At 41.7% G+C, this 24,325-nt stretch overlaps 2 protein-coding genes and 1 long non-coding RNA gene across 7 annotated transcripts; 1 reads left to right on the forward strand and 2 right to left on the reverse strand.

Moving 5' to 3' along the window:
• Positions 1 to 3,659: 3,659 nt before the first annotated feature.
• Positions 3,660 to 14,586, reverse strand: LOC119016136 (oleosin-B6-like). Of its 2 annotated transcripts, XM_037092036.1 has the most exons (7): positions 14,552 to 14,586; positions 7,760 to 7,807; positions 7,366 to 7,472; positions 6,610 to 6,939; positions 5,140 to 5,213; positions 4,847 to 4,890; positions 3,660 to 3,814 (listed from the first exon to the last, which is right to left on the reverse strand). In XM_037092036.1, the coding sequence occupies exons 3-6, from the start codon at positions 7,394 to 7,396 to the stop codon at positions 4,864 to 4,866; spliced, it is 462 nt and encodes a 153-aa protein (XP_036947931.1). In that variant the 5' UTR covers positions 7,397 to 7,472; positions 7,760 to 7,807; positions 14,552 to 14,586; the 3' UTR covers positions 3,660 to 3,814; positions 4,847 to 4,863. The 2 variants fall into 2 exon arrangements, with proteins under 2 accessions (XP_036947931.1, XP_036947929.1); XM_037092034.1 differs by lacking the exon at positions 14,552 to 14,586 and adding an exon at positions 9,964 to 10,013 and having other exon boundaries at positions 7,366 to 7,807.
• Positions 14,587 to 16,818: 2,232 nt separating this feature from the next.
• LOC119016138 lies at positions 16,819 to 17,775 on the forward strand. Its single transcript, XR_005073842.1, has 3 exons — positions 16,819 to 16,897; positions 17,214 to 17,328; positions 17,419 to 17,775. It is a non-coding gene; the product is annotated as an uncharacterized LOC119016138 (long non-coding RNA).
• Positions 17,776 to 18,010: 235 nt separating this feature from the next.
• LOC119016137 (homeobox protein OTX1-like) lies at positions 18,011 to 23,180 on the reverse strand. Of its 4 annotated transcripts, none has more exons than XR_005073841.1 (8): positions 23,152 to 23,180; positions 21,902 to 21,978; positions 21,390 to 21,654; positions 19,577 to 19,718; positions 19,033 to 19,168; positions 18,831 to 18,946; positions 18,645 to 18,689; positions 18,011 to 18,395 (listed from the first exon to the last, which is right to left on the reverse strand). XR_005073841.1 is itself a non-coding variant. In XM_037092039.1 (8 exons), the coding sequence occupies exons 1-5, from the start codon at positions 23,129 to 23,131 to the stop codon at positions 19,157 to 19,159; spliced, it is 507 nt and encodes a 168-aa protein (XP_036947934.1). In that variant the 5' UTR covers positions 23,132 to 23,143; the 3' UTR covers positions 18,011 to 18,395; positions 18,645 to 18,689; positions 18,831 to 18,946; positions 19,033 to 19,156. The 4 variants fall into 4 exon arrangements, 3 of the variants coding, with proteins under 3 accessions (XP_036947934.1, XP_036947932.1, XP_036947933.1); XM_037092039.1 differs by lacking the exon at positions 23,152 to 23,180 and adding an exon at positions 23,121 to 23,143; XM_037092037.1 differs by lacking the exon at positions 23,152 to 23,180 and adding an exon at positions 23,121 to 23,143 and having other exon boundaries at positions 21,360 to 21,654.
• Between the last annotated feature and the right edge of the window lie 1,145 nt (positions 23,181 to 24,325).

Here is a 24,325-nt window from a genome sequence, read left to right on the forward strand (position 1 = left end):
GGGAGACGCTCGCCACAGAGCTCGACGATGCGTCCTTTGCGCACAGCTGCTTCTGATTTTATCCCCGGTGCGCATGGTGTTTGTTTCCACTGGCAGTGGCGCCGCCAGCCGGAATCCTGTACGCACTGTGCATACTTTTTTTGAAGGTGAAAAAAAAAATGAAAGCAATTTGTATTCTGTGTAACTTCTCTCTCCCTCTGCTTAGCGTGAAAGCGGGAACTTGGGGTCACTTTTTCACAGCCTATATCGCTATATTTGCACGTTTGCAAAGTTTGGATGAAAACTGTGGTGGAAATTTCTGTCAATAAAAGAGTAAAGTCAGATCTGTCTTTTCGGTAAGTTTAATCCAACCATCTGCAGATGGACTCACCACACAGTCAAATTCATGAGCTGAGTGAATGAGCCCAGAGTAAAGGAGTGTTCACAATTTATACACAGATATCAACAAGGTCAGGGGAAGAGACAAGCACTCTCGCTGCCAGCAGTGATTAAGCTACACACACACGTACATACGACTATCCCAATCAGACAGGCTTCTCATCCACTCAAGAACTAAAGTTAAAACTTCATGGTGCATGACCTGGGACTCTGTGTGAAGCATAAAATTATCAGACATAAAACATGAGACAAGAGGGCAACTTTCTATCTGAGTTTTGGCTGGTTCATGACTCTGTTACAATCATATATAGCAGAGGTTAGGTGTTCATACGTTTGCATAAGAAATCATATTCAACAAAATAGTTCAAAATTCATCAACCCATAATGAAAAGGAATTTTTCCATCACAAAACCAATGCTGCAGATCTGCAGTGCACCGTCCAGGGTGCTGAAACGGGGCCGCACTGGAAGGTTCAGCGAGCTAGATATCGCGCGTGTGTGCGCAATTGCGCATAGCGTGTGTTGCCCTTCTCCATTACACAATACAGCGCGGCATCAGCTCATGAAAGACTGGTCACTGTAAACTTGAACCCCCGGGACCAAAACATCAGTTTCCTCTTGGAAAAGGTTTGGCCGCCCCACATTGATATCTGACAACATAGGGATGCGATCAGGATGGTCTTTTCATCCCTGAACCAAACCCAAGCACTTCACGCCTCCCCTGGGGCCTCGGTAATGGCCTAGATTGCCAGCATATGTGTTATCTCTTAAAGTGACCCATTGTAGTCACTATTCCCAACAAAAAAGAGAGAAAAAAAACAAAGAAAATCTTCATTTTATATAATGGGTCTTCAAAGTGCCCTCTGAAAGTAAGCCTGGGATGACTTGTGTCAATGAAATGGGAAAATTAAAACTTTGTCACAGAGCTAAACCAAATTCATCACTGGAGAGGTCACGACCAGGAGAGAGACATCTGTCAGCATGAAGAGTCTGCATGCATCCTGCTTTGAAACACTGACCTTTGAACCTTGACCTGGGTGCATTTTTGAAGGTTGATAATTCAGCAAGAGAAGGGGCTACAGACATGGAACCAACTGTTATGGAGAGCTCTGGACCTCAGCTATTATGTCAGTATAGTCAACAATAGGGGGCGCTGTCAAATATTTGTAAAATAAAATTTCACCCATTTAACAATTGCATATTAAAAATTTGATTACACAAATGTGTTGCCCATCCCCTCCTCAGTGCACTTTCAATCCATTACTCACGATTTGCAATGACCGGAAAAACACCAACTTAATTTAAAACTACAATTCCCTAGCACTGCACCCGGCTGCACCATGAGCAAAATAAACAAGCACCATTTTTGTAGTTTTTCTGGTTTGTAAAGTAGGGCTGTGAAATCAAGGTTGTAAAAAGATATATCTGCTGATTAAATCAAATAGCTACTAAAGCTGAACTTGTAGTTACTCTGTATCTAGATGTTGAATGCTAACAAAAAGTACAGATTTTGGGAGAACTTCCCATCTGTCAAGCATACCGTCCACTGATGTGAATGGCAAATCCTTGGCTGATACGTGTCGAATTTCAATGAAACATATTTGATGGATCCCGATCTGAGCGCTAATTTAAGTGTTGTCCTTGACGTGTTCATGTGTATAAGTTAAAAGAATAAAGATGTTTCTCACTACACACTTACGCTTTTTGATATAATCCCTGTTATAAACTTATGCGTAAATAAACTAACATGTGGATTAGAAGTATATATTTACTACAGTAGTAGTAGTATATAGATGAGTGTACTTCTGTAAACGTAAAATGACCTTATAAAACAGTGGTGTCAAACTGATCCAGTAAAGAGCCATTTCATTCCAACCAACCAAGAACACACCTGATCCAAATCAGGTGTGTTCTTGGTTGGAAAGAAACACACCTGATTTGGATCAGGTGTGTTCTTGCATGGTTGGAATGAAAACCTGCAGCCACATGGCTCTTTACTTGAGCAGTTTGACACCACTGTTATAAAGTATACTTAAAGTATACTTTTAGAAACTTAAAATGTTCCAATTTAGTCTGAAGAAGTATTAAATAAGTATACTTTCTAGTACGCTACAAGTACATGGTCCATAGTGCTATACTTACACTCAAGCATACTTAATAAGATGAACTTATAGTATACTACTTTTTGCTAAGGGTTCAGTTTATCATTCTAAAATCAAAGTATTGTATTGGAAAAAATAAAACAAAACAAAACAAACAAAAACATCATCACACAACTGAAAATGCTTTAACATCTCACATAATTAGGCTGCAGTTACGAGCGGCCCTCAGCCCTTATCAGAGACACCAAATAATGAGGACTGGTCAAGTGTCAGGTATTGACCCCTGACCAGTTTTATGATCAGTTATATAACAGTAACTGCAAAGTGATTGCCAAAGATTTTAAACATAATCCCTTCCATTACCTTGTTACTGGAAGAAGATATGTAATTGCAGTAATCAGAGTAAAAGTAATCCAATTGCTTCCAACACTGCCGGTGACAACTATGCCATCTGGTGAGGAAGGGGTATGTGGTATGCTCCAGTCAGGAACAGGAAGTATCAAATTAAGGGACAGTCCCCAGGACACCGTGGGCATCTGGTCACCCTTCCTTATTATTTTCAAGTTGTTGTACTCGGTGATTGTTTACAAAACGCAATTCATCATGACACAATGCACACATCTATAAAACTTTAGGAAGTTCAGTCAGAAAACTCTGAAATGAGAATAAATAATTTATTTAGCATAAGCATGGAAATACAATATAGGTAGGGAGCCTTTTCATGTGCATGGTTCAGCAGGATTGAGTGTAGTATGGCAAGCTGAAGCACAGCACAGGTATCCTTCAGCATGGCTGCAGCAGGTTTGGCGTCAGGCTCTGTCTCAGTTATTCGTTCCCCGAATGATCTGGATTGTCAGACATTACAGGGAATGACGCAGACCCCTGCAGGGGATCATAGAGACAGAGCACACAGGTGGATGCTGGGGAGGAGGTGGGATTACAAAAATCCCTGGGCAGCAGCAGCAATGAGATGTGCTGACAAGATGTGATGGGTGCAGCTTGAGTCGTCTGCCTGAGCTAACTTTGCAGGCTTCACATCATTCACTAACACAGCTTGTAAAATAACTGTTTGTTGCCCTGTAGTTAACAATGTCATTATCAATGTCATAAAGCAGAATATGCACTAGTGTGTTTTATTAAAGAGGAAGCAAATTCATTCTTTGTGGTTTTTTGTATTTTATTTTTATTGACCAACATACTGAAACTACTCTGAAATGAAAAATTAGAGCTTTGGGGTCCAGGCACAACAGAAAGTCTTGTAAATGTTATGTAAAACAACCTTCTCACTAACAAGTGTCCTTATCCGCCACCCACTCCAACGGCCACTTTTTTCCACTGTAACACAAAAAGGAAAGATATATTTAGCTGTTTTGGTTATGCAGATAAAATACAGACACAATGAGACACACATTTGGAGTGCTGTAGTTTTTTTACAACAGCTGTGTTGCAGTGGATTTTCATTAAATCACAGTAGGCCAATTATAAGATGGTGTAACAGTTATGTGATTATAGTATGGTACTCATAAAAGAAGCCTGTTCACGTCATTGATCAACTCCTTGTTTTTGTAGACTAGGAGGAACAGTCAATCTCATCTGTCTATCTTTCAGGTTTTGCAGAGAGGACTATTATTATGTTTTGGCCAGGCCTTATTTCCTACAAGAAGCATAGTACCTGGAACTGCAGCAGATAAAAGTACACCAAGTAAGGTAGAGAGAAGTATACAGTAGGTGACATGTAGCAATGTTAACTTTAATTTGAGTTATCCTGGCATGTTTAGTGAGTCCAAAAATGCACACAAATCAGTGACAAACCATGTCACCAAAGGTCAACTGGGCTCCAGCATGCAATGTCTGCAGCAGTGCTACATGCGAGTGGGAGTTCCACTGGTGAATAAAAGGCTGAATAATCATTATGTGAACTTGTGTGGCTTCATTTTTATTTTTTGCACATTTACACTAAGGAGACCTAAGACCTTCACAGTCACTTCAGAGTATTTCAGCAGTGAATTTTTACTTTGGGCATAATACTTTCTTCATTACATGGACCAAAATGGATTGTTGGTGTACATGTAAATGTAGTCAGTGTTAATGGCAAGTACGATACACAATATATATATATATATATATATATATATATATATATATATATATATATATATATATATATATATATATATATATATATATATATATATATATATATATATACTAAGACACTTTATATATATATATATAAAGTGTCTTAGTAAGGTGCTGGGCCACTAAGAGCCACAAGAGACTGCTTCAGTGAACTTTGGTATACATTGTACTACTACAAGTCTCTGGAATTCTACTGGAGGCATTGAAGTAATGACAGATCATACATACCAGAGTTGGCATGGCTCTCACTCCACCTGCTTCATCATTTGGCCCTGAAAAATAGTGACACTTTTTTCAGTGTCAGATCTTTGCAAGACATTACAGATATACCATACTCTTGAATACTTTTTGCCCTTTTCAACTGCAACATTCTGTAACTTGGGACTTTCCAGAAGTGGTGAAGTTAAGAGAGAGGAACAGAGTAACACTTCAATTAAAAGCTAAGTGGAACAGCACAACCAAATCAAAATCAGGTTCCAGGGGGGGTGGGGGGCTGTGTAGTGTTTGAGTGGGATTATAACCTTGACAACTTTGTATTTTACAACCCTCTTCACAGGGTAAAAATCCTGGCTCCCTGTCACTGTGTGTGGGCATTCTGAAAGGAAAAAATATAACATTAAGTAACATTACACAAGACAATTTATAGAATGACAGGAGGATATTGAGAAAGGAGGCGTTATACTTATACATGGACATATCGTCCAAACCTAATAGGACACAGCCACTTAAAGATGCAAATATAGCCTTCATGAAGACTCACAACTATTAATGTCAATTCAAATGTTTAAATTTACACAAATTTTCAGTTCATAACACACCTTTCTTTTGATGTGACACACTTCCATCTGTTAATTACAGGAAAACGTTTCAAATATGTAAAAATGAATTTAAAAAGTATTTGAATTTAACAACGTCTACCACATAAACAATAAACTCAGACAGTTTACAATGCCGACGGACTATTCATTTGTCAAAGCTTATTTTCATAACTCGCCAGTTCAATCAAGTCTATTGGTCACTCTATCACTTGAGGGATTTTTATCACCTGAGCACTTGATACATAAACTATGCATCATGGGTGAATTATCCCTTTTAGGATTAACAGACTCTGCCATTGAAATGAAACATTGTACTGTTGATGGGTATTGTCAAGGGCAAACTCTATGTAGAGAGATAAGGCTGGGAGCAGCCACGCCGTCTGTGTGGGCAACACACACTTGAGAACTACATCACTTTAGAGATGTACGCGTTGCTCAGCGCTCACAAACGCTTCCAGTCTGTAATAATTTAGTAATAATAATCTAATGATGACATCAACCAAACCACTTTCATATTTTTTGATATTATTTTTCTCTCCCAGAACTGTTATTACATCATGCTGTCTGTTCATGTCAGAAATCAAATGTTTTGTTGTTTTTTTTTTTATTGTTCTCAATAGCTTCACTCAATGAGAGGTCACGGAGAGGGGAGAGGGACAAGGAGATGCAGTACTGTTTCACTCTGGACCTAACAGAGCATATTTTAATAACTGTGTTGCACTCAGTCAGTTTTATAGGTTTGTTGTCATTCTGACAGCAACAACACTACAGGGTAACCAGGGTAACAAGGCTACCTTGAGTAAACTGTTGAGCATACCTGCTTGAGCATGCTACAGAACAGTGCTGCACTGGCAAAACATTCTGGTGCAACTCGTGCTTCAGAATTATTGATCTGCACGTCAGAGTAAGTGGATATTAAACAGTTTTAACAGTAACTGTTTGTGTCACCAAACGTGTTCTTTGTACAACTGCAAGCACCGAACTGTAACATCCGTACTGTGACAGCTCGGTATGAATACACATACCTACCTACATATAAACACCCATTTCTGCCATCCTGTTTCAAATGGTTTGCATACAGGGTTGCCCAGACATTACACAAAGTAAGTGTATGGTTGTGTGGGGCGTACAACTTATTTCCATGATTCTTGATACAGCTACTTTTCTCCTTACCTTTTTCAAAACAACCTGGGGAGGCTCCTGGAAATCCTCCTGGGGAATGGGGTCTCTTCAGTAGTCCAGTTGGGGCTGCTGGTGGTCTGGTTAAGGCCACTGGGGGATCAGACAGGGGCACTGCTACCGTGGGATATGGTGGGGCCAGTGGTGGTCCACTGGGAGCTTCTGGGGCCGCTGGTGGTCCAGCGGGAGCTGCAGGGGCCATTGATGCTCCAGTAGGAGCTCTGGGGGCCACTGGTGCTCCAGCGGCAGCTGCAGGGGCCAGCGGTGGTCTAGCGGGAGCTGCAGGGGCGATTGGTGGTCCTGCAGCATCTAGTGGGGCCCAGCCTTCATTGGAGGAGTACTCAATTAGTAGTAATAGTGTGATCCATTTATTATTATTATTATTATTATCATTGATAGAAAAAGATGTTACCTACTGGCTGGAGTGTTGCAACAACAGACATGCATGAAGGTACTTCTACCAAACACTAGAGATTTAACAGAATCTTCCCAAGACCGTGTCAAGTGATGGAGATGACTGAGATAGTCTAGTTGTATGTATGCTAGGTGACCCATTATTCTACTGGAATTGTATAATTAAAACTATAGCATAGCTAATTACCTTGTCTCACAATTCAATTTCAAGGTGCTATATTGGCATGAAAGTTCAAGAAACAATGTTGCAAAAGCATCAATATTCCGTTACATGTATTCAGAAATGTAATCATTTTCATCATATATTCCCAGTTGTGTTTGTCTGAACATTTTTACCTAGAATGACGACATCATATACGTCCTTCATCCTTTGCAGACATGTACTGGATGTCTCCGTGAGCTGGCAACGGGGAGCCAAAACCTCTGACACCCAGGCATTTGGTCTTTGAGCAGGCAAAGAAACCATGTTAAGTGGGAGAACGAGTTGGAAAAATTGAAAACTTACTTGAAGACTGTGGGGCTTCCAGAAATGAAGCGTGTGCGTGTGTGTCAGTGAGTGTGTGTGTGTGTGTGTGTGTGTGTGTGTGTGTGTGTGTGTGTGCGTGTGTGAGAGAGGGAGAGAGAGAGAGAGAGAGAGAGAGAGAGAGAGAGAGAGGGAGAGAGCAGCAGGAAGAGGACAGTGTTGAAGTGGCTCTTCAAAGAGCCGTTGGTTTTTAATGAAGGGGTATACAGTAGAGGAGTTGGTGCAGGTCAAAGGGATGTGGTGGGAAATGACAAGCTGTTGGACAAAGTAGAAAACAACATGGTCATAAATACAGAACTGATCCTTTATTCTATTTATGAAAATGCTGTGAAGGCAGATTTTGCCGTTTTCTCAGACTATGGACCACATTAGACCAGGTCCTGATCAAAAACCACTATGCCCAGGCTTGTCAAATCTGGATTAGATTATCCTACAGAGGCTATACATTCATCATAACACAGTTTCTGATCCTTGAAAACTTTATTCTATATTTGAAAATGCAATAAACGCACATTTCACCGTTTTCTCATCACATAGACCACATTAGACCAGGTCCTGATCAAAAACCACTGTACTGGACTTTTCAAATCTGGATGAGATACCGAAGCTATACATTCATTACAACACAGTTTCTGATCTGTGAAACCTTCATATTATTAGTGAAAATGCTGTGAAGGCACATTTTGCCATTTTCTAAGACTATGGACCACATTAGACCAGGTCCTGATCAAAAACCACTGTATCTACACTTGTCAACTCTGGCTGAGATTATCCTACAGAGGCTCTACATTCATTATAACTGACTTTCTGATCTGTGAAAATTTTATTCTGTTTGTGAAAATGCTATGAAGGAACATTTCACCATTTTCTCATCATATAGACCACATTAGACCAGGTCCTGATCCAAAACCTCTATGCCTAGACTTTTTAAATCTGGATTAGATTATCCTACAGAGGTTAGACATTCATTACAACACAGTTTCTGATCTGTGAAACCTTTATTCTATTCATGAAAATGCTATGGAGGCATATTTCACCGTTTTCTCAGACTGTTGACAACATTAGACCAGGTCCTGATCAAAAACCACTTTACCTAGACTTGTGAAATCTGGATGATATTATTCTACAGAGGCTATACATTCGTTACAATACAGTTTCTGATCCTTGAAAACGTTATTCTATTTTTGAAACTGCAATAAAGGCACATTTCACCATTTTCTCATCATATAGACCATATTAGACCAGGTCCTGATCAAAAACCACTGTACCTGGACTTGTCAAATCTGGATGAGATTATCCTACAGAGGCTATACATTCATTACGATACAGTTTCTGATCTGTGAAAATTTTATTCTGTTTGTGAAAATGCTATGAAGGTACATTTCACCATTTTCTCATCATATAGACCACATTAGACCAGGTCCTGATCCAAAACCTCTATGCCTAGACTTTTCAAATCTGGATTAGATTATCCTACAGAGGCTATACATTCATTACAACACAGTTCATGATCTGTGAAACCCTTATTCTGTTCATGAAAATGCTATGAAGGCGTCTTTTGCCGTTTTCTCAGACTATGGACCACATTGGACCAGGTCCTGATCAACATCCACCATGTCTAGATTTGTCAAATGTGGATGAGATTATCCTACAGAGGCTATACATTCATTCCAACACAGTTTCTGATCTGTGAAACCTTTTTTGTATTTGTGAAAATGCTATGAAGGCATATTTCACCGTTTTCTCAGACTTTGGACCACATTAGACCAGGTCCTGATCAAAAACCACTGTACCTGGACTTGTCAAATCTGGATGAGATCATCCTACAGAGGCTATACATTCATTATAACACAGTTTCTGATGCTTGAAAACTTTATTCTATTTTTGAAAATGCAATAAAGGCACATTTCACCATTTTCTCATCATATAGACCACATTAGACCAGGTCCTGATCAAAAACCACTGTACCTAGATTTGTCAAATCTGGATGAGATTATCCTACCGAAGCTGTACATTCATTACAAGACAGTTTCTGCTCTGTGAAACCTTTATTCTATTTGTGAAAATGCTGTGAAGGTACATTTTGCCGTTTTCTCAGACGATGGACCACATTAGACCAGGTCCTGATCAAAAACCACCATGCCCATACAGTGGAACCCCGACTTACGAAGTGAATTCATTCCAGAGGGCCTTTCATAAGTCAGAATTTTTGTAAGTCGAAGCACCTTTTTGCCTATAAATAGCCTAATTCGTTCCAGGCCCCCCACCAGTCGCGTATTTCTTCTACAAATATGACTTAATATTTGAAAAAAAACACTAAGAATATTCCAAAATACAATCTGAAATGAAGAAAATAATTTATAAATGATAAATGTCTTAATAAATATCAATAAAATAAATCATGTATGTACCTTTTGAGTGAGGCGATGCTGGATGAAGACGAAGTTCTTGGTGGAGGAGGAGGTGGCGGAGGCTGAAGAAAGCATACGTATGCATGCAAACATACGTACGTGTGCATGTACATAACATTATGGAATTTAATTCTAAACATTAAAACTAAAACTTACATTTACGTTAATTAATGTATGGACGTACACTGTGCAATGATATTTTTTAAAACATTTTTTTTAAATTATAAAAAAATAAATACATTTTCTATTTCATATTTTTTTTTTTAAATTTCGGTCGCGGCAAATTTGAAATTAATGTGAATTTTCCTGTATTTGTGGGATTTCGTTACGCGGGCATTTTGCCGTACCACCGGCAGAAATATTGCCGTTAAGTGCCTTTGTAACTTGAATTTTTCGTTAAATAGGGTCTTCGTAAGCCGGGATTCCACTGTAGTTGTCAAACCTTAATTAGATTATCCTACAGAGGCTAGACATTTATTACAACACAGTTTCTGATCTGTGAAACCCTTATTCTGTTTGTGAAAATGCTATGAAGGCGTATTTCGCCATTTTCTCAGACTGTGGACCACATTAGACCAGGTCCTGATCAAAAACAACTGTACCTAGACTTGTCAAATCTGGGTGAGATTATCCTACAGAGGCTATACATTCATTATAACACAGTTTCTGATCTGTGAAACCTTTATTCTATTTGTGAAAATGCTGCGAAGGTACATTTATCTGTTTTCTCAGACTATAGCCCACATTAGACCAGGTCCTGATCAAAAATCACCATGCCTAGAGATGTCAGACTTTAATTAGATTATCCTACAGAGGCTAGACATTGATTACAACACAGTTTCTGATCTGTGAAACCTTTATTCTATTTGTGAAAATGCAATAAAGGCACATTTCACCGTTTTCTCATCATATAGACCACATTATACAAGGTCCTGATCAAAAACCTCTCTACCTATGTCAGGAATCTTGTTTTTGTTTGTTCTTGTGTTTGGTTTTTGGTTTCTTGTATTTGATTTACATCTTTGTATCATGTCTTGTGTTATGTTTTGCCTTTTCCATGTCTTGTGTCTCATGTTCTGATTTTTCCATGCCCTCATGTGTCCTTTAAGTTCTCCTATGTTCTCCCCTCTGTCTCCCTCTGTCTGTTGTCTTGTTCCCTCCTGGTCTGTTCCTCTGTGCTCCTCCCCCTCATTATCACGCCTGGTTTCATTCCTCCTCTCTCTCCTCACCTGTTCCTCGTCATGTCATTAGTGTCTGTGTATTTAGTCTCCGTGTTCCCCTCACTCTTTGTCCAGTCATTGTTTTCTGTTTCCTGTTTCCTGTCCATGCTCCTGTCCATGCTCCTGTCCATGCTCCTGTCCTGTTTCGTAGGTTTTGGATTTATTTTGCATTTTTTTCATGTTTGATTTGTACTTTGACATTGATTTGAACTTTGTATTTTTACTTTGCTTCATTGTCTCGCCCTTAATTGGGTTCTGTTGTAATGAGACCAGGGTCTGGATCCGTGAAAATGGTACTTCTGTCTAGTTCTATGCATTAGAAATTCTGATTGCTGCTTTGAGATATCATTAATCTCTTTTAACAAGATCATGTTTGGTCTCAATGTCCAAAGAGTAATTATTTTGCAAAAGAGAATCTAGTCTGGAAAATTCCAGTTCAAGAGATTGCAATCTGGAAGATTTCACTTTACATAAATTGGAACTAAAAAGTATGGCATTACTTCTTATAAAACCTTTTACTGCATCCCACAAAATCCTTGGGTCATCTACAGAGCCCGCATTAAAAGACAGAAACTCATCCAACCCAGTTAGGAATTGCGCTTTAAAATCCATCCATCCATCCATCCATCATCTGTACACATTATATGTACGCCGCTTAATCCTCTGCAGGGTCGCGGGGGCTTTAAAATCCCCATTCTTTAATAAAGAAGAATTGAGGCGCCACCTAGTGGCATGCTTGGACAAGCATTTCAAAGTGGCGTGACAGAAAACACCTTTATGGTCTGACAGAGCAATAGGAAGCAAAGTAGCAGTATAATTTTTTTTGAAAAAGGTTGGGGGATGAAAACAGAAAATTTAATCTAGAAAATGTTTTGTGCCTGTGAGAGAAGAAAGAGAAGTCCTTTAGGGTCGGATTCATTGATCGCCAAACATCCACTAGACCTAGACTCTGGGCCCAAGATCGCAAAGCAACAGTAGCCAGTTCCTGGTCCCTTGAGGCTCGTGAATGGGAGCGATCCAGAGCAACATCCCACACGGCATTCATATTAGCTCCAACTATTAATGACTACTCAGTCAGTACAAGCGTATAACGTGTTAAGCGGTCATAAAAATCTTTCTCAAATTTGTTTGCCCATAAATCTCCGCTTTCACAATTACCATCCTGCCCACATTGTCCGCCCTGATGTCCAACACCTTGATAGGAAGATTACATCTAGTTACAACCACCACTCCTCTAGTTTTCGTATTAACTGATGAAGATGCAATGACATGGTAAAATCTATTAGCCAGGCGCTTAGAATCAGGATTTAACAAGCGCGTTTCCTGTATAAGGGAAATATCAACTTTCTTACGACGGAGTAGTGACAGCACACTAGTCCGCTTATGTGGTGTATTTAATCCACCCGCGTTCCATACTAAAATAGATAGCTCACCCATTATATTGACCCGATCTCAAGAGTAAGCCGGGGAACTGAAAATATTGGCAGCAACCATAACTAACACCCCTGCACATAAGCAAATAACCATAACCCCCTGACACAAATGTTGAATTTCCCCACATAACATTCAAGATATCTACAGAATGAAATATCCCCCAAAGACGAAAACAACACACAAGGACAAACATTGACAGACAAGACAGGGCATAACTTGAGACATTACACTTAAAATAAAATAGGCAGGCAGACAAAACTCTAGGCTGATCCGTGACCACGTATGGATACGGGGCAGCAATATCCAAAAGCTCAACCCAAAGACCTGTGTCCAACCTGAGCTAAATATGCCACAAAGTTAACAGTAAAACATAACAATCCACAGAATAAGTTCTGCAAACAGAATAGGTTGCCGAAGTAGCACTATACTAATATGCTACTGTGAGAGAGAACAGATTATCCTTATCCTTCACCTCTCCAATGCTGAGAACAAACAGTCCAACAACCGAAAAAAATAAAAATAAAAATATTAATTTTTGCAGCTGTCCATAGTGTCCAATCAATAGTTCAAAAGTGAAAAACAAAAGCAAATGCAATAGGATACCGCTAGTCGAAGATATGAAAAACAAGAATTCAAATGAACTTCAAAAGGTCCATGCAAAGTCCAAAAGCTTCACAGAAATATCGGTTAGCGCCAGGCACTGTACCACGGTCGCAGCCAGAAAGCGCTAGCATTAGCTAGTCCAGGTTAGCGATCCAGTTTAAGCTACTCCAATACCACACAGACAATAGTAAAAAATATATATATATCCACAAGGTATCCTAAAATATGTCCCGGACAGTATATTCCAAAGAGCTGCAAAAAATATGGGGAAAAATAGGAGAGGTGGGGAATGTAGTCTTCTGCAGTTACTCTTCGCCATTAGCCGGCTGCACCTCGTGTCCAATGGAACCTGGTGCGGATTCTCCGTAGCTTCAGCCGTCGACAGAGAGTTGACGAAGTCCTAGGCGTCTTTAGAAGACTGAAACGACTCAGTTTGTTCCCCTGTTTTGATCTTTAACGTGGCAGGGTACCGTAGAGAAAATTCAATCCCCTTGGCTCTCGCGGTATTCATGGCTTGGGAGAATGCTTGGCGTCTCCGGAGAGTGTAGGCACTGTAATCTGGGGAAAGGCGAATCCTTCGTCCGTTCACGGTGGCAGGTGATTTCCTAGCTTCTCGTAGGATGTGTTGATGGGTGGTAAAGCGAAGGACATTGAAAATCATGGTACGGGGACCGGTCCTATTCCTGTCGTCTTTATATATTCGATACGCCCTCATAATTTCGCCATTAAGATCTCCCAAGGTGGGAAACCACTCTGGCAAGGAATTCGTCAGGAATTGTACCGCATTCGATCCTTCCACTCCTTCAGCAAGGCCAACAGTGCGGAGGTTGCATCTCCTGTTGCGATCCTCCATGTCAGCTAGCTTAAATTGCAGCTGTTCAAGTACATCCTCATGTTGACTTAGCATAAAAGAATTGCCTTTCACCTCAGACCTAATCTTCCCCATTTCTGCCTTCACATTCCCAATACTTCCTTTTAAAGATGTTAAGTCCGCCTGTATAGTGGATAACTTCTCTTCGGTGTCTTTCCGATTTGTTCCAGCTGGTAAAAACGTGCTTCCAGGTAGCCATGCTGCTTTTCTAGCACGAGTTCTGCGATAGCTTCAACTTTGCGTGTAGTTTTTTTTGAGGACGAAGCTGTTCCTTTCTTGCTTGCATCAGACATCTTATCCACAAAAGGCAGGATATAACTTCTAATATCAAAAGAAAACTCTCTTACGGGTATATGAAACGTGTTTTACAAGTTGGGGTTGAGGAGAAGAAAATTAAGCCGCCATCCTGTCCAACCGATCATGTGACTCCGGGTACCCAATGTTATAATCAGTTTCTTACCTCTCTTGAGTCCATTAACTGCACAGAGATGTCACCTTATCGTTGAGCACGTGCTTAACGATAAGGTGCCTTAGGTTGAAGCCTAGATATTGCAGATTATCTCTCCAAATCTCGCAAGATTAGATATACCTGGCATTTAAAGGGACAGCGATCAGGCGTCATTTGACAGTGTGGACAGTGCACCATAATTCTTTCTCAAAAGTGATACAGAGGGGCGCTGCATAGCTCAGTCGGTAGCGTGCGCGACCCATGTGCCGAGGCTCTGCAGCGGACCCGGGTTCGACTCCCGGCCCGGGTCCCTTTGCTGCATGTCACTCCCCGTCTCTTACCCTGTTTCCTGTCTAACTCTTCAGCTGTACTATCAAATAAAGCCAGAAAAGGCCAAAAAAAAAAAAAAAAAGAAAGTGATACAGAGATGTTTGGTCATGCAGTTTGTGAAATTGACAGAGCTGTTGGCTTTTTTACATTATGATATAAAGATAGTGGACCATAATGTCGATGTAGGTCGTCCAGCTCATGGCAGTCAGAGAGTTGGTCATCTGGAGGACTGGAGAGGAATCATGAGCTCAAGAAGCTCCATTCTTCAGTGAATCAGGCAGGGACGAGCATTGTTTCATTCTACTGATGTATCTTTGTTTATAACTCGGTGCATCCGTCTGTGAAATAGTTTCAGGATCAGAATTAGAATCCTTTATTAATCTCTTGCATAAAATTGTTGGATTGCAGTGCTCCATTTCACAGTACATGTAAATATCGAGGAAAGTAACGTAACAAAGATACAAATAAAATAAGATAAAATGGCAATGAAACCCAATCCATGAAAATAAATAAATAATTAATAATAATAATAATAATAATAATAATAATAACAATAATAATAATAATAATAATATAAAATAGAAATACAATAATATAAAATGAAGAAGAAGTAAATGAATATACCCTTCAAAATGAGCACTATATACACAGTTAATATTTACAGACATTTTACACTATTAAATCAAATTGTGCAGATAGAAATTATGTACAGAGTAGTAGGAGATTTTGTGTATTGCACACATAACAAGAGATCCAAAGTGGTCCTAATGTTCAGATGGACCTCAACTTTGCAACAATAGTGAGTGCAATTTAGCACATCATCATAAATATTATTACTGGGACTACTGTAATTTCTAGCCCTGTTAGGATTATTAATGTAACTACTACTTCTATTACTGTCTCTCTCTCTCTTTTCCCACTCAGAGAGATGTAAAAGAAAGAAGACAGGATAAAGGTATTCAGTTAATCTATCTGAATGAATTTGACAGCTGAGTTTCTTACAACATCAAAGAACAAACTTCCTACAGTCTCTAAAAGTAGAATGGGAGGCAGAGCCTTCAGTTATCAGGATGCTCTACTGTGCAACCAACTTCCAGTCTGGGTCCATGGGGCAGACACCCTCTCTCTAGTAGACTTAAAACTTTACTTTTTGACAAAGCTTGCAGTTGGTTCAGGTGTTTCTGCCTCTAGAGACGCAGAGTCTGGATCTCTCTCTCTGATACACCCTGGGCAGATTGCCAGTCTGCTGCGGGGCTAACATGTATAGACAAACAATCACACTCACGTTCACACCTACAGGCAATTTAGAGCATCCAAATTAACCTGATGTGCATGTCTTTGGACTGTGGGAGGAGACTGGAATACCTGGGAAAAACCCCAGGCAGACATGAGGTGAACATGCAAACTACGCACAGAGTAGCCCCAGGCAAACTGGGGCTCAAACCTTGCTGTGAGGCAACAGTGCTGACCACTGTACCACTGTGCACCCTCAAAGTGGATCTGATCCACTTTACTCTTGACGGTGCATGTTGGGTTTGTTATCCTTCACATACTGAGAAGCTGGTCTTCAGCAACCTCCTGAAATGTTGGGTCTGAGTTAGATCACTTTCTTTTGTGACAGATGGACAAGTCATTGGTCCTAATGTTCAGATAGACTGAAACTTTGCAACAAAAGTGAGAGAAAGTCAGCAACGGCAGGTTCAAATTATTAGGTCTTAGCCAGTGGGCTGATGGTCATTGGAGGTCAGCTCAGAGTTTTTTGGATTAAAGGCTCTTAAGGCTAGATGTTGGGTTTGTTAGCCTTTATGAACAGGGAAACTGGTCTTCAGTAACTTCTTGAAATTTGGTGACAATTCCTGTTGTGGTAGAGGAACAAGATAGACGTTAGCTTCTCAGCAAAAGTGAGTGCAAGTCAATACACTTGCACAGTCTATTAGTCAGACATGCTGCAGAGACTGGCCAATGGCTTGTTGAGCTTCTTAAGCCTCCGCCATTGGGATGATGGCCTTTGCTCATCTCTGGACAAATGTCGGTATTTATAAGGATGTAAATAATGATTTCATTTATTTATCATTTACATACTGAGAAGGTAGTCTTACCTGGCTAATGTCAGCTATTTATGAGGACTTTTAAAAAAAGCTTTGACTGCAAAGTAGCATTGGATGACCTGTGTGTGACATTAAATTGAAACATCATGGTTTGGAGCCTTGAAAAGAGCTAGCCACTGGAAGATGCTACCAGGTTGGGTTTCGGAAAGCTGGACAGTTGGGTCTCTGTGTTACAGTGTCCTCCTTGTGTTACCTCCTCTTAAGTTGTGCGTGTGTGTGTGTGTGCTTTGTTGCAGGGGCGTGATGCTGTGCTGTTTGCTGGTCTCACCTGTTCTCCATCAGCTCATCAGATCAGTACATCTATCAAGGCTCCCAGTCACAAGCTGCCAGATCGTTCTTGTTTACCATATGGTAACACTCCAGCCCGCTTAAATAATAATCCAATTTTTTTTCCTACCTCTTTTAAATCTCACACAAACTGTGCTTTTCACTGTGCTTCAGCCCTGTCAGTTCCAGCACAGCTGTCCACCCCACTGCAGAAGTTCTGCTCACAGCTCCTGCTGCCAGTCTCCCCGGCCTCCCTTCAAGCGACCTCACCTTCCCCACCGCTTGCCCTACGCACTTTTCTGGAAGGCTGATCAAGAATCAGTAAAGACGACTGTTCCCACATCAGAACTGTGTCTGTGTCTTGAGTCAGCTTTTGGGGCTCATTCCAGAGTTTTAGCTCAATCTTGGCTCTGCCCACTATTAATGTTTGATGCCACTTGAAGGTCAACAGGTTTTTTTTTTTTTTTTTAACATTAAAGGCCCTTAATTGAGCCCCCCAGGGCCACAAACCCATAGTGTTGATATGTCATGTCTATTTGATCACACTTCTCTCTCCAAGACGCTTCGCATTAAGTCCTCGGCCAATAAAATACATTTGTGGCAGGGGATGTGACTTCACTGGCCCAATACTTGTGTAGAAAACTACATTTCCTACAACAATGCCCTTGACAACCACTAACTGGTTCTACAAGAAAAGTTTTTAAGTATTTCTAAGTCTGTGTTAAATGTATTACCATTTCTGCTTTAAAAGAAAAGTCCACACATGTGAAATGTTTTAGTTTTAATTGAACATGTAGAACTGAACTATACACAACCAATTGGTTTCTTTCTCAAAAACATTATGACTTCAAGAATTTTCTATGCATCTTCATGCATGTCATCAACCTCCTTTGTGACCAACCTAACAAATAAAGAACACAGGGGGGTTCAATAGTGGCTGATCAGGCCAAAGACACACAAGAGGAATGACACAACGCATTAATACATTAACTACTAATGAACTAAACTCAATAACCCCAATTCCCCCCTATTGTAGCAGGCTCTTGGTTCAGTCTCATTGGCACTTCTTGAACTGTGCCACTGCCCTGGGGCCTATACTTTTGCCAATCCAGCCAGATGAACTCAGCAAGGACAACAGGAACCCTGGGGCACTGGTAAAACAGAACAAAAAATTAGAAAAAACCTAAGTCAAACTAACCTAACATACTGTTGAATATACATCACTAACTAAATGTGCATGTTACAAATACAGGTAATGTATTTTAAACAAACACTAAATAAATCATGAATATGCTGTATGAACTCCATTTTTTGTGCTCTCAATATTACTAGCAAGGTTTTCTTTTTGTGAACTGAGCATTCACATTCTTGTAGGGAGCCCCAGACACACAGAGACCTACCCAGATAGGGCATGGTCCTTCATATGGTCTCTGGATCAATTTGACCTGCATCCGCAGAGACACACAGAAACACATCCACAGCCACATACACGGACACAAACACACAGAGACATGCACAAGCATATGCTATAATATTCTAAGAATGATGTATTCTAACAGCATTTTCTCACACTAAATGACTTGTACCTGCACTACAAGGGGGCTCCGAAGATATCAGTACCTCTCCATCACAGTACAGAATCTTCCATCATCAGTATAACCAAAAGATTTAGCTGTCAGGGCTGGAGGGCTTTAGAACTTATCTTTGAAGAGAGTCAGGCACACAGCGATGTGAAAGAAGAAGACTTAGAATTTTGAAACATTAATCAGTGAGTCTGAAATGTCCTACCTTTATTTGAATATCTGGAACAGAACTGTAAACTAAAACAATGTTTTTTTCTTATGCATCAAGAACATTCGAACTTCTGCAGGGTAGCAGCTGGATCTCCTTGTCCTCCTTTGTGACTCCATCTTTAATGTTTCTTCTGCAGTAACACAAAAGTGAAACACTAATGTAGGGCATGTGACCATTCTCATATATGATAGAAAAAACCTGCAAGTAAATCACTGAGTCCTCCCCACTCACTCCCCCTCTCACTGACGACAGCAGGGTCAGAGGTCGGCTGACTTACCTGATTTACTTTAATATTAACATTATACAGATGTGGTTAATGTTTGTACACCGACATGACCCCATCATTGTCTCTGCATCCTGTCCCTCCCTGTCCAGATGTTTAGGCTATGTCCAGAGTCTAAAGTCAAAGTCTGAAATCAAGAGTCTAAAGTCAGACTTTGAGTGCGTATCAGAGGACCTACGTCTTTGGTTCATGAACCTCACATTCCCACTTCCTAGACACATTTCTTCAATCATCTGGCAGTTTTAGTTTTCTCACCGGCAGTAGAGGGAACACGGTGTCCCCGCCCTCAAGCTGGTAGCACACGATGGCTGGGTCCATATCAGATAGGTCCTCCATCGGCTCTGAGAAACCAAACTGACACTCTTTATTAAGAGCAGCCAGCTGATGGCAACTTCGACTGATTGGAGAACAAACAAACAGGACACGGGCATTACTTAAATTTAACCTTTAATGTTATTCTAATGTTAGAGTTCTTTATGACCACTGGGGGCACCAATGTAGGACATTTTCAGAATTGTACACAAAGCAAGTTAATAAAGATCAATAATATTCAGACATGTCTTTATTTTGAAATGAGGTTGTCATGGTAATCTGGTGTCTTATGACTTCCTGTGACTGTTCACTTAGTGGTGAAAATACCGACAGATGTTCACTGTGATATCATTATTGTCAATATTAATGTCAGTATCATAATTATCAGTAATATTATCAGTGATATTATCCATTATATTAAAATCAACAATATTATTATCAATAAAATTGTCATGTGGTGGTTTCGTTGCCGTTCACCGTGACCTGAAGGTGTAGTTCTCGTAGTTGTGATAATATCGTCTTCCAGGGTGGTGTAGTGGCAAATAAATCTAGGTTATGATCATGCATATAAATAGATTTGGGAATATCCCATGCAGTCCCAAATGATGCTCTAATAATGAGTTTTGAGCCTGATAAAAGACCAGTTTTTTTTCACCCTTTACGATCACAATGTTAAAATGAATGAGCAACGAGTGCAGCCACAGCTCACCCAAGGCCACAGATAAGGGCCTGGGTGAGACATTTTGTAGGCTTTTACATAACACATTCAAAAATGAAAATAGTAGATAACAGCCTTGTGTGATCATGACGAAGGGGGGTGGTCCAAGTGGGCACTGGTGACCTTGACCCCAGGTATAAAAGTGGGTGATCCGAGGAGATTTCTCAGTTGCCCCGGGGTACCTCATGGATTTATAACTTCTTCTCTTCGAATAAACACCTTTTTGGACTGAAGACTTCCTGCCTCACCTCTGTTTTGGACTTAATCTCTGAGCTGTTCTTGCCTCTGATTGGACTTAGTCTCTGAGACTGTTCTTGCCTCTGATTTGGACTTAGTCTCTGAGCTGTTATTGCCTCTGATTTGGACTTAGTCTCTGAGCTGTTCTTGCCTCTGATTTGGACTTAGTCTCTGAGCTGTTCTTGCCTCTGATTTGGACTTAGTCACTGAGCTGTTCTTGCCTCTGATTTGGACTTAGTCTCTGAGCTGTTATTGCCTCTGATTTGGACTTAGTCTCTGAGCTGTTCTTGCCTCTGATTTGGACTTAGTCTCTGAGCTGTTCTTGCCTCTGATTTGGACTTAATCTCTGAGCTGTTCTTGCCTCTGATTTGGACTTAGTCTCTGAGCTGTTCTTGCCTCTGATTTGGACTTAGTCTCTGAGCTGTTCTTGCCTCTGATTTGGACTTAATCTCTGAGCTGTTCTTGCCTCTGATTTGGACTTAGACTCAGAGCTGGTTCTCCTCTGATTGGGACTTTAACTCTGAGCAGATTACCAAGGTCTCATAGTGGAATAATTTAACAGATAAGGAAGGTAGTATCCCACTACAGTGGAAATAGGTCAACTGTGGACCAATTAGGTGACGTTTGAGGAAGTGGGCGGAGCTTTTGACCAGAATCCATGAGACTACAGACAGAGACACACACTGACACATAGACACATAGACGCACAGAGACACAGAGACAGAGAGACAGACATACACCACAATCAGTTCAGTCGTGGACCAATCAAACCTGTTGAACATCCAGGACAACAAGTCCCACCTGGAAGCTCCATAGCGAGGAGGTCTGGCTATGGGGTGGTGGTGTGGGGGAGCAGAGGGGTGGTAGGCCATGGCTCCTGGGAACGGCGGGGTTTGCTGGTGGGGGTGACCAGCTGGCTGGAAGCGGGGGGGTAGTGCAGAGGGGGCTGGGCCTCCATAGTAGGATGGTGGTGGCATCAGAAGCTCTGTCCCCGGCCCTCCACTGCTACCATGAATCTTCCTGAAGTTGCAATGGCGGTGATGACGCCCACCACAAGAGTCCAAGTCTGGATGGGGCCAGAACGAGATCAAGACAGAGTTCAGCAGGGGGACACAGAGGTCAGGGTGGGTCAGAATAGTCACAAGGGGGGATCACAGAGGTCAGAAGGGGTTCACAGATACTCATAAGGGGGGGATCACAGAGGTCAGAAGGGGATCGTTGGGGATTCACAGAAGTCGGGGGGGGGGGGGGGGTGTCACAAAATTCGGAGGAGTCACAGAGGTCAGGAGGGTACCACAGAGGTTAAACATTACCAAGGTCTCCATTTCTGGTAGGAGCAGCAACATTCCAGGCAGGAACTGGATTCAGGTCCGTTGGGGGGAACAGGAGTCTGACACAGAGGCAGAGACAGAGATGTACTGAACTCTAACTAACTCAGACCAGACCTCCTCAAAGTCACCAGTCTGAGGGGATTCAGTCTGTCCTCAGTGGTCTGAGGGTTCAGTGATATTAATCAATAATATTAAAATCAACAATATTATTATCATCAATAAAATTGTCATGTGGTGGTTTCGTTGCCGTTCACCGAGACCTGAAGGTGTAGTTTCTCGTAGTTGTGATAATATCGTCTTCCAGGGTGGTTGTAATGGCAAATAAATCTGGTTATGATCATTCATATAAATAGATTTGGGAGTGTCCCATGTAGTCCCAAATGATGCTCTAATAATGAGTTTTGAGCCTGATAAAAGACCAGTTTTTGATTCACCCTTTACGATCACAATGTTAAAAATGAATGAGCAACGAGTGCAGCCACAGCTCACCCAAGGCCACAGATAGGGGCCTGGGTGAGACATTTTGTAGGCTTTTACATACACATCAAAAAATGAAAACAGTAGATAACAGTCTTGTGTGATCAAGACGAAGGGGGGTGGTCCAAGTGGGCACTGGTGACCTTGACCCCAGGTATAAAAGTGGGTGATCCGCAGAGATTTCTCAGTTGCCCCGGGTACCTCATGGATTTATAACTTCTTCTCTTCGAATAAACACCTTTTTGGACTGAAGACTTCCTGCCTCACCTCTGTTATGGGACATTAGTCTCGTGAGCTGTGTCTTGCCTCTGATTTGGATTTGGTAATCTCTGAGCTGTTCTTGCCTCTGATTGGATTTAATCTCTGAGCTGTTCTCTTGCCTCTGATTTGGACTTAAGCTCTGAGCTGTGTTCTTGCCTGCTGATTTGGATTTAGTCTCTGAGCTGTTTCGCCTCTGATTGGGACCTTTTAACTCCCTGAGCAGAATAACCGAGGTCATCATAGTGGAATAATTTAACAGATAAGGAAGGTAGTCTCCCACTACAGTGGGAGGTAATAGGTCAACTGTGGACCAATGCAGGTGACGTTTTGAGTATGTGGGCTGAGCTTTTTGACCAGAATCCATAGACTACAGACACAGAGACAACATAACTGACACATAGACACAGAGACACACAGAAACAGGACATACACAACAATCAGTTCAGTCGTGGACCAATCAAACCTGTTGAACATCCAGGACAACAAGTCCCCACCTGGAGGCATCATAGTCAGGAGTTCTGGGGCTATGGGGTGGTGGTGTGGGGGAGCAGAGGGGTCGTGGGCCATGGCTCCTGGGAACGGCGGGGGATGCGGGTGAGGGTGACCCACTTGCTGCAAGCGGGGGGGTAGTGCAGAGGGGGCTGGGCCTCCATAGTAGGATGGTGGTGGCATCAGAAGCTCTGTCCCCGGCCCTCCATTGCCACCATGAATCTTCCTGAAGTTGCAATGGTGGTGATGACGCCCACCACGAGAGTCCAAGTCTGGATGGGGCCAGAATGAGATCAACACAGAGTTCAGCAGGGGGACACAGAGGTCAGCCGGGGGTCACAGAGGTTAGGAGGGGGTCACAGTGAGTCATAAGGGGGGGGTCACAGAGGTTAGGAGGGGGTCACAGTGAGTCATAAGGGGGGGGATCACAGAGGTCAGGAGGGGGTCGTTGAGGGCGTCACAGAGGTCAGGAAGGGGTCACAGTGAGTCATAAGGGGGGAATCACAGAGGTGAGGAGGGGGTCGTTGGGGGGGGCCACCGAGGTCAGGAGGGTATCACAGAGGTTAAACATACCAAGGTCTCCATTTCTGGTAGGAGCAGCAACATTCCAGGCAGGAACTGGATTCAGGTCCGTTGGGAGGGGAACAGGCGTCTGACACAGAGGCAGAGACAGAGATGTACTGAACTCTAACTCAGACCAGACCTCCTCAAAGTCACCAGTCTGAGGGGACTCAGTCTGTCCTCAGTGGTCTCTGAGGGTTCAGTGATATTATCAACTAATATTAAAATCAACAATATTATTATCAATAATATTGTCATGTGTTTGGTTTCGTTGCCGTTTTACCTAACCCGAAGGTGTAGTTCTCGTAGTTGTGATGATACTCGACTGCCAGGGTGGAGTAGGTCAACTGTGGACCAATCAGATGATGGCTGAGGAAACAGGAGGAGATCCGGCCCGAATTCATGAGGCAGACAGAGACACACACAGACACACAGAGACAGAGAGACAGACATACACGACAATCAGTTCAGTTGTGGACCAATCAAACCTGTTTGAACATCCAGACAACAAGTCCCACCTGGAAGCTCCATAGCGAGGAGGTCAGGCTATGGGGGTGGTGGTGTGGGGGAGCAGAGGGGTTGTAGGCCATGGCTCCTGGAACGGCGGGGTTTGCGGGT

Source organism: Acanthopagrus latus, unplaced genomic scaffold (assembly GCF_904848185.1).
Source record: "Acanthopagrus latus isolate v.2019 unplaced genomic scaffold, fAcaLat1.1, whole genome shotgun sequence".
NCBI classification, from domain to species: Eukaryota; Metazoa; Chordata; class Actinopteri; order Spariformes; family Sparidae; genus Acanthopagrus; species Acanthopagrus latus.